This window comes from Aristolochia californica, unplaced genomic scaffold (genome assembly GCF_029961685.1).
Source record: "Aristolochia californica isolate CCGP_79_NKW_82.1479 unplaced genomic scaffold, dmAriCali1.0.hap1 SCAF_12, whole genome shotgun sequence".
Classification (NCBI taxonomy): domain Eukaryota; kingdom Viridiplantae; phylum Streptophyta; class Magnoliopsida; order Piperales; family Aristolochiaceae; genus Aristolochia; species Aristolochia californica.
In genome coordinates this window covers 16,101,095-16,111,580 of record NW_027181793.1, presented here as the reverse complement: position 1 = coordinate 16,111,580, position 10,486 = coordinate 16,101,095, and the positions used below count along the sequence as shown (strand labels likewise).

The 10,486-nt window shown below is 37.8% G+C and overlaps 1 protein-coding gene across 1 annotated transcript; it reads left to right on the top strand.

Moving 5' to 3' along the window:
* The first annotated feature begins 5,929 nt into the window (after positions 1 to 5,929).
* LOC137945876 (NADPH-dependent aldehyde reductase-like protein, chloroplastic) lies at positions 5,930 to 6,893 on the top strand. Its single transcript, XM_068791944.1, has one exon. It carries the CDS (start codon positions 5,970 to 5,972, stop codon positions 6,777 to 6,779), a length of 810 nt encoding a protein of 269 aa, XP_068648045.1. The 5' UTR covers positions 5,930 to 5,969; the 3' UTR covers positions 6,780 to 6,893.
* The last annotated feature ends 3,593 nt before the right edge of the window (positions 6,894 to 10,486 follow it).

Sequence of the window (10,486 nt, the reverse complement as noted above, 5' to 3'; positions counted from 1 at the left end):
TTTAAAGAGCGTTTAGAAATTCTTCCTTTGTTTAAAAATTTTCATGCTATGGTCTTGACACAATTTGGGAGGAAAATTCAAATCCTTAGATCTGATAATGCTAAGGAATACATGTCTTATGAATTCAAATCATTTTGTGAGAGTAATGGGCTTATTCATCAAACATAATGTGCCTATACTCCTCAACAAAATGGTGTTGCTGAAAGGAAGAATCGTCATCTTCTTGAAGTTGCTCGGGGCTTCTTCCACTCCATGAAGGTACCCCATTTCTATTGGCCTCATGCTATACTTACAACATGATTTCTTATTAATAGGTTACTTTCATCAGTCCTTCATCATAAAACTCCTTACTCTATGTTATTTAATGGTGAATATCCTTTTTCTCTTCTTTTGAAAGTGTTTGGATGTATGTGTTTTGTTCATGTTACATCCCCACATAAAAATAAATTTGATCCTCGGTCTATGAGGTATATTTTTTGGGGTACTCTCGCACCCATAAAGGTTATGTCTGTTACAATCCTACCCTTCAGAGGATGTTTATCTTTAAGGATGTGACTTTCTTTAAGGACACCTCTTCTACTCCTCCCATGATGCTCCTCCAGGATGGAATTGTCCTTCTACTACTCCTTGTTCGCTTGTGCCTTCTAATCTTGAAGTTAACCCATCCCTTGATGCACCGGCCGTACCTTCACCTTTGGAGTTGTCGAATCCACCAGAGGTAAGTCCTTCTCCTCCTATGTATGGGCCTAAATTTGATACTCGGCCTATTGATTTAAGAAAGGAACGTCGTTCTTGTACTACTTCACATCCTATCTCAAATTTTATGTCTCACCATCGCTTGTCTTTCAAGTGTTTTCAGTTCCTTGCGTCTCTTTCTTCTACTTCAATTCCACAGTTGTATCAGGAGGCTCTGAGCCATCCAGGATGGAAGGAGGCTATGGATGAAGAAATGCACGCCTTATACGAAAATCAAACCTGGTCTTTAACATCACTCCCGAAAGGTAAAAGACCGGTTGGTTGTAGATGGATTTTTCGGTAAAACATAATCCAGATGGATCGGTTGTTTGTCTTAAAGCTCGACTCGTTGCTGAGGGTTATACGTAGTGCTATGAGATAGATTATGAGGAGACCTTCTCTCCTGTTGCAAAATTGAATTTGATACGCATCATCTTGTTTATTGCAGCTAACTCATCATGGCCCCGTCTATCAATTGGATGTTAAAAATGCTTTTTTAAATGGTGATATAAGTGAGAAAATTTATATGATCCAACCACCTAGTTATGTGGTTGAGGGGGAGTCAGTATGCCCGTTAAAAAAATCTTTATATGGGCTTAAGCAGTCCCCTCGGGCGTGGTTTGATAAATTTAGTCAAACACTTCTACGGTTTGGTTTTTCATCGGTGCTCGATTGATCATTCTGTATATTATAAAAGGGAAAATATTATTGGCCGTATATGTGGATGATATTATCTTAATCGGTGATGATGCTTTGAGCATACAAGATGTGAAAAAGATGATATGTATGGAATTCAAGACTAAAGACCTTGGTATGCTTAAATATTTTTTGGGTATAGAAGTTCTTCAATCCAAATATAGGATAATATTATCTCAAAGGAAATATGTCTTGGATCTCCTTGAAGAAACAGGAATGAAGGGTTGTAGACCAGTTGACACACCTATGGATACAAATGTAAAATTATGTGCCACAAATGAAGAAGATATTGATATTGATATCAAAGACTCGTGGGAAAACTGATTTATCTCATGGTAACTAGGCTAGACATATCATATGTTGTAAGTGCGGTGATTCAATTCATGCACAAACCACAAATTACCCACTAGCAGGCTTTAGAGAGAATATTACGTTACCTAAAAGGAGCTCCAGGAAGAGGATTGATGTATATAAAACATGGGCATTTCAACATACAAGGCTTCTCAGATGCAGATTGGGCTGGATCACCTGAGGATAGAAAATCTACATCAGGATATTGTACTCTGGTTGGAGGAAACTTGGTTACATGGAAAATTAAGAAGCAAAATGTGGTTGCAAGATCTAGCACCGATGCCGAATACAGATCTATGGCCCATACCGTTAGTGAACTTTTTTGGGTTAGGACCCTTCTTATCGAACTAGGTTTTTATAAAAAAAGGGTCCATGGGTTTGCATTGTGATAATCAAGCAACCATTCATATTACTTCAAATCCAGTTTTTCATAAAAGAACTAAACATATTGAGGTGGATTGTCATTTTATACGGGAGAAGTTTCAAGCAGGAATAATCTCTCTCAAACATGTGTCATCTCACGAGCAAGTAGCTGATATTCTCACTAAACCTGTTACATCTAAAATCTTATCGTTTATATGTGGCAAGCTAGGTATGTTTTATGTCTTTTCTCCTCCTGCTTGAGGGGGAGTGTTGGAAGATGGGCTCAAGCCCACAAGCTCAAGGCAAGAAACTCACACGTCAAAGGAGTTGCACATGTGTGCATTATATACTTCACTTAAAAATTATGATACTTCACTTAAAGATGGCATAGAGGTGTAAATATGTGTTCTTTTTAAGTCTTTTATTTCAACAAGTTGTAACCCTAAGGGCATTGTAAAGACTATAAATAAAAGTATTGGCTAAGAAGTAGAGCATTGAAGCACTCTCCTCTCTTTCCACAAATTCGTCCAGCCCTCATTTTCACTTTGACACAAACCTCTTTTCCCTTAATCCAAACTCTCTTCTTCCACGTCCTTCTTCTTCTCCTCTCCTTCTCTCTTCTTCTTCTTCTTCCTCGTTGATCTAAAGTTCCTTTCATGAGATCCTAAATTCCACAATTTGAATAGACTTATTTTAGAGAGTTAGAGTTGGAATGTAATTAGGATTGAAAGGCAAATTGTATAAGGACTCTACCTCTTCTTCTACTATAAATAGAGGTGTTGTAATTCTGAATTAATCAAGTTACACATCTCCTTCTTGAGTTAATCTCTCTCTCTCTCTTTCTTTGCTTGGCGCCACCTCTCTTTTCTCTTTTATTTTTTCTTCTCTCTACCCGTGAGCTCTTATTCCCTTTTCTTCTTTCTCTTGCTCGAAATTATGAAAAAGGGATCCTAAATTCAACAATTCTCAATGAAAAGGCATCTAAATAGAATTACTAAATAAGTTGTGGTTGGCATAAAATATACCTTTTTTAAGAACTAGAGAGATTATTTCGGGCTGCCATAGGTTAATTTCATGTTGCAACCAAAATAAATGAATGCCTACCCACATTTAAAAAATTATGTCAACCAATGACAAAAGGTTGTATTGAAAAGTTAAAATAGAGGGCAAAATGCGTAAGAAAAATAGAGTTGAAAATAGTATTATAATGACAAATAAATTAGTATAAAACTATAGTAATTAAAAGTAAGAGAGGAATTTTTTAACTTTTTCTAACAAATCATTGTTATAGCACCTTAATAGCCAAGCAACCTACATATCACCCTGAAGAACTCATGAACTTGCAACACATAAATAATACACTAATAAAACTTAGTAGCTGAGTAAGAAGAGAAAAAAAAAAATCCTAGCAAAACTCATCTTTGAATTTCATGCAAAAGGTACTCCACAATAATAAGCCAAAGCCATTTTAGAGGTCACAATAAAGGAATGACAAAGGAAAATAAGAACAAAAAGTTAACAAATGGTGGAATATGTAATCAGATAAATAAATAAAATTAAAAAAAATCATTAAATAATAAAAGTGAAAAATCACTTTATCATAAACACGATAAAGATTTAGGGCGTTTATGATAATATGAGTTAAAAGGACAAAATACAACGTTTAACTATTTTTATTTTATTCAATAAATAATATTGAAGAGAAGATATGAAAACTTTTACATGATTCTCATAGTAAGAAGTCTCACATAACTAGAATGAATATAGTGGAGTCTTATAAGAGTCTTAGTTTAAAAGTGATTTAGTTAGGTTAGCCTTATCATCTTAAGTATTAGACTTTGGGTGTAATTATAATAATATTATTTTAATTATAATTAGACTTTATTATTTTCTTCTATTATAAATAGGCACTCTGTGTACTCAAAATTAAGTAAAAAAAAAAAATTAGTGTATAAAAAAAAGGGAGGCGGATGAGTGATAGTGATGGTGTGAGTATTGGAGACCTATCTTATCATGTTTACATGTTGCACTTGTTTGAATTTACACTTATTTCCTTTTTCTGCAGAATTTAGGCTAATCCATCTAAAAGCTTCCCGAGGCCGGCGGAGATCATCAGAAGAAGGATTGCAACGCCGAGGATCGGTGGCAACTCTTCCTCTTGCCGGCAGGCTAGCCGTTGTGACGGGCTCATCTGGTGATGAGATAGCCATTGGATGATGACTGAAATATTTATCAGTTATGTCTTGGATGATGACCGAAAGATAAAAAAAGATTGAATACTGGATGATTGGATGATGACTGAAATATTTATCATATATGTCTGCGGCGCCGACGATGAAACTTTTAATTTAGGGTACGAAAGATGAAACGTGACGAAAGATAAAACGACGACGAGTCTAGTAAATGATGAATCGACGAGGACAATAGGACGAGGACGAAAGATGAATCTGTGAGGAAAAACGTGACGGAAAATAAAACCGTGACGAAAATGAAACGACGACGAGTCTAGTAAATGATGAATCGACGACGACTACTGGACTAGGGCTGTAGTGGGATTCAGGCCAAGAAAAAACCGGGTTTCAATTTAGATGCCCATTTTTTTTCTTTAAGTTTCCTCAATTAAATTATTTTTTGTACTTTTTTTTTTAAAATAAAAGGGTATAAACATCCATATAAAAAATATTTCAAATAAAATTTGTATTCCTTAAATACTCTGATTAACACAGTTAATTTAATACGAAAAATTATTTTATAAGAAACATGCAAAACGGCTATCTCAACCGCCTGAGATGATGACAATGGGACTAGGGCAAAAGGTGGGATTCACGGGAAGAAAAAATCGGTCGTCAATTTTGAAGCCCGATTTTTTTCTTTAAGTTCCTTAATTAATTTATTTTTTTGTACTTTTTTAAAATAAAAAAGGTATAGACGTTCATATAAAAAAATTTTAATAAATTTTTTATGCTTTAAATACTCCAATTAAAATAATTGATTTAATATGAAAAATCATTTGGTAAAAAACATGCAAAATTGTTATCTGACGTCTGAAACGATCACAACATGACTAAGGCTAAAGGTGGGATTCGGGAAGATAAATTCAGGTTTCAATTTTGAAGCTTATTTTTTTTTTTTAATTTTCCTCAATTAATTTTTTTTACTTTCTTTTTAAAATAAAAAGGTATAAATATCCATATAAAAATATTTTAAATAAATTTTTTATTACTTAAATAATCCAATTAACATGATTAATCGAATAAAAAAAATTATTTAGTAGGAAACATGCAAAATGGTATCTTATTAGATCAAATAACCATTTTGTGTGTTATCGATAAAACTGTTGAAATAATATTTCGTATTAGATCAGTTTGCTCTCATTAAAGTTAAAAATTTATGTTATGTTTATTAAACCACATGTGGCAGGTAGGGTTTGGGGAAACCAACCCGGACCCGACGGGTGATTCATATAGATCTTGTCTGTAACGGTGACCGTATTTTTGCCCCAGTGATCAGTACGGTCTGGATTGGATGTGATGACGATACGATCGTACTGGCTAATGTTAGGTGTAGTCAATTACTCACGGCCCATATCAATCAATTTACGTAGGTGTATTCATTTACTCATCGCCCATACCAATTAATATACAGACAGCATCAGCAGAAGGATGGAATCTTTACTGTAATCATCTTTATCTGCTGTAATTGTTTGAATTTACACCGATTTCCTTTTCCTGTAGAATTCCATCCAAAAGCTTATAACTAGGGCCTTCTCCTCCACCCCTTGTTCAGTCATCACTGCTCCTCAATTCCTGCAATATTCCTCCACCATGACGCTTCCAGAGGCGGGCGGCAGTTCATCGGAAAATGGCTTGCAGCGCGGAGGATCCGTGGCTACTCTTCCTCTTGCCGGTAGGGTGGCCATTGTGACCGGCTCATCTGGTGGCATCGGCCAAGAAATTGCTCTTCACCTGGCAACCCTGGGAGCGAAAGTGGTCTTGGCCGATATCCGACCGGCGGCCGAATCGAATGTTCATGAAGCGCAGGCGCAGCAATTCAGTTGGATTCGAACAGATGTGAGCAAGGCCGGTGACGTGAAGGCGATGTTCGACCACGCGGAGCAGACCTTCGGCCCTGACATCCACATCTTAGTCCACTGCGTGGGGATATGCGACACCACCTACCCGACGGTGGCGGACACGACGGAGGACTCGTGGGATCGGACATACGCCGTGAACGCGAAGGGCACCTTTTTGTGCTGCCGGGAGGCCGCCAATCGATTGGTGCGTGGGGGAGGCGGCAGGATCATAACCATTGGGTCGTCGACGGTGGCGGCTGCGCGGCCGCTCTATGGCGCCTACACCTCATCGAAGGCGGCGGTGGAGACGATGGTGCGGATCATGGCCAAGGAGCTGAAGGGGACCCGAATAACGGCTAATTCCGTCGCGCCGGGTCCGATTGCAACGCCCTTGTTCTACGCGGGGAAGAGCGAGGAGGAGGTGCAGAAGTACATTGACGAGAGTCCGCTGTGTCGACTCGGCACCCCTCGCGATGTGGCTCCCACCGTTGGCCATCTTGCCGGCGATGCAGGCGAATGGATTAACGGGCAGATTGTTCGGGTGAACGGGGGATATGTGTAACTCCTTTTCTGGGGAAGCGGTAAAGCGTTGTAGGACGCGTGGGTTTTTCGAAATAAATAAATATATCTAAGTTTTTGTATCATATATTATATTTGAGATGTTTTGATGCATTCACGATTTGTAGCACTTCCTGGGGGTCCCAATACGACGCCAGATATCCGTGTGCATTCATTTACGAAAAAGACAAAGATAATTTGCAGCGTGAAAGAAAAATATACTTTTATTTCCCAAGTCCCAACTATATATAATGTTAAAATGGGTCATTCTTATAATTACATAGTAATAATATACTGTTACATGAACTAACAATTGAATAAAGTCAAGAGGTGTAAGGGGATGGGGAGGGGTGTCCGGATTTCTAGTTTTTTTTTTCCTCCCAAAATTTCATCATTTTGTGAGAGAAAATTTATTAACTGATTTTTTTTTTTTTCGTTTTCTTTTCTCTCAATGATTCTCAGTTTCCAAACAAAAGAAATAATGGAACAGTTAATTTTTTTACTTAATTGACCGATTTATAGAAGATTTAAAGGAAACTAAAGAAAAAAACATATTGTAGGGGTCTCAAGTTTGACTTCATTCTTATCGCCATTAGTTGTGGATACTTGATTTGCTATAACCCAATCTAGTTTACCATGAATTTTCCAACTTGTGTCAACCAAGTGGTTTAGGCCTCCACACTAAGTACAAATCTAGTTCTCATGGTTAGAAGAGTTTTGCCCAGTCCTACCACGCCTGCCATGACTATCTTTAGTATTTCTTCCTCGTCCCCTATTACTTGAACCTCCACCCATATTACTGAGTACATAACTAATGAAAGATCAGTTTGTGAGGTGGAGGATGGATCAAGGATATGTATTAATGTGGCTAATATATCATCAAAGGAGGGAAGAGCAACGGAGCTAAGAATTTGATATTTGGTTACCTCAAGATATGGTTTGATATTAGCAAGGCAAATAGTGCATGCTAATGCTTCTTGTTGCTGTTCCTGAATCGCAATATCAGTGGAGTACGACTGTGCAATCTTTTATTTTTGAATAAGCCCCCTAAATCGGCAAGCTCTCCTTGTTTAGTTTTATACATTGTTTGAAAAATATTGTATAATTTTTGCAAACTATTGGTTCTAGAATATAAGGAACCACCTTACTGATTGGGACCAACTTAGACAGTTCTACAATCCTTTCAAATAAACCGTAGTGGTTTTAAGTAAATCACTCTTACCAGCCATTGTAAAACATAAATCCTCAGTTATAAAATATCAGTCAATTACTCAAGTACTAACAACACTTTGCTCTTATAAGGGATGAAAAAGAGCAATACATTGAAAGCCTTAAATCACTGAAATCAGATGTAAAGGTGTTGATTTGTCCCTTTGCACTTATACCTACGTATGCATGCAGAATTGAAATTGCATAGGCAAGAATTAATAGAGTTTAGGATAACTAATAATAATGTGAGCTGAACTGAAATTTCAGTCTTAGGGAACCTTCAAACACTCCTTAATAATCAAGGAGGACGTTCACGTGAGTGTCAAGGAGAACAACAACACCTTTCTTAAACCAGGTTTGCCTAAATTAGGCAAGTTTCCTCCTTTGCAAATAGTGTCAAGGAGTTACAGCAAGTGTTATGGTCCCGGATCTCACACAATGATTTGCAATGGAGAAGGAGGAAGAGGAGGAGATAAGCAAGCTCGAAGGGGAACTTGAAACCCTAGGTTCCTTGAGGAGAACACACATCCTTAGGTTCGTTGAGGAGAATGCATGCCCTAGGTTTATTAAGGAGAACACACAGCCTAGAGTTCATTGTGGAGAACTCCAAATCCCTTGTTTAACCTAAAATCAAGACTTACTTTCCTATTCCACTTTTCCCCTTTAAGTAGGGTTGGCGCCAACTAGAGTTCAAAAGAAATAATTATAATAATGCCCCTATGACATACTAACTCAACAATTGAAATAAAATGAAGGAAAAGCACATTGAAAGAAAAACAATTAACTTAAATAACTTCATGACTCAACCACAACACATCTGAATGACTCGACCTGCTATTGAGTCCATAACATCACCCCACCCCCCGAAGAAAGAGTTTGTCTTCATGCTCGAGTTCTGGATGCCGGAAATGAGGTAAGCTCTCCAATGTAGCACCGCACCATGGAGGGAGAGGTTGCATCCATGAACGAGCCTATGAGAAGCTCCTCTGTAATTACAATAATTGGCACCACCATTCTCTGAAGCAACATGAGTGGCCCAATAGTGTCCCATGCTTTGGCTATTAACCCATGCCACACCCTTCCCCATGCCAGTAAAATCTATGGCAATGGGATCATTTCCATATGGAGCATCAAAGTTTATTTTATACCATAGCAGAGGTTGAGTCATAGGAAAGTTGGAACCTGAGATCCACTGTGATGACCCACCACCTAAAAGGCCTAATTCCTCACCTTTCAATCTAGGCTGATACATCCATTGACGTGAAGATAGATCTAGTGTTGCACTGGTCCCCTTTAGATTAACATAGCTAGAAATTTCAACACGCCAAGTATCAAAGAATGCCCCATAGTTCTGGAGACCAATTGTAGCACTTAAGAAATCCATAATGTTTCTCCCAAGTGCAAGTGTAATGTCCTTTTCCATGGTAACTTCTGCATTGCCACTGTCTCCCCATCCATTCTTGGCAAGTTTCCCATTGACAAAAGCATGGAGCTCATTATTGGGTCCCTTGGTCAAATACCACAAATAGTCACTAACATCGGCAGTAGTATTAATTTGCTCCACCAGTCTAGATTTTGCGAAGGAGTCTGCTTTGTGAGATGCCCACAGGTTCAATCACCCAATTCCAACCTGACTGGAATACTTATGAAGAACCAACAATATTTTGGGAACTAGACTTAAGGCTTCTCATCACCAAATGAGTAGTTGGAGAGTTAATCTTTGTTGTGTTGATGACCACATTTTGGCAATCAGATAGGATGCTCACAGACCAAGTAGGTAAATGATATGAGGTACCCCTAAAACTGATAGTAGCATCAGACTTTGCACCAATATTGGAGAGAAAAATAGCACAACTACCTACATCTGTTTTGTTGCCAGAAGTTTGTCCTCCCACCGCTGCAAGACATTCATGAATACAATGTCCCCTTTTAACATAACCGCTAATTATTGAATTCCAGGCAATACAGTTTCAGATAGGCATGCCATCGAACAATTTATGTGCATCTTCAAACTTGCCAGAAGTAGCATAGGCATGCAACATAGAACACCAAGAAACTTCATTTCGTATGCTCATAAGAAACTTATCTCACACTTTTTGATCTTCCTTCACAAGGAGCCTTCTATGAGTGGTGTTGATCATATCTTCTTAGAGCATTCCTTTTGATGTAGAGATCTTAAATTTAATGCTCTGATACCAAGTTGAATTTAGGATCCCTTTTCCAATATTCCGAGCAAGGGAAGAGAGAAAGAAAAAGGAGAAAAGGGGAAGAAGGCTCTCGGGTAGAGAGAAGAAGAGAAGAGGAACAAGGTGTGTGCCAAGCAAAGAGAGAGAGAGAGAGAGAGAGAGAGAGAGATTTACTCAAGAGAGAATTGTAGAACTTGATTAATTCCAAATTACAACACCTCTATTTATAATAGAGGAAGTGATAAAGTCTTTATATAATTAACCTTTAAATCTCCTAATTACATTCCAACTCTAACTCTCTAAGATAAATCTATCA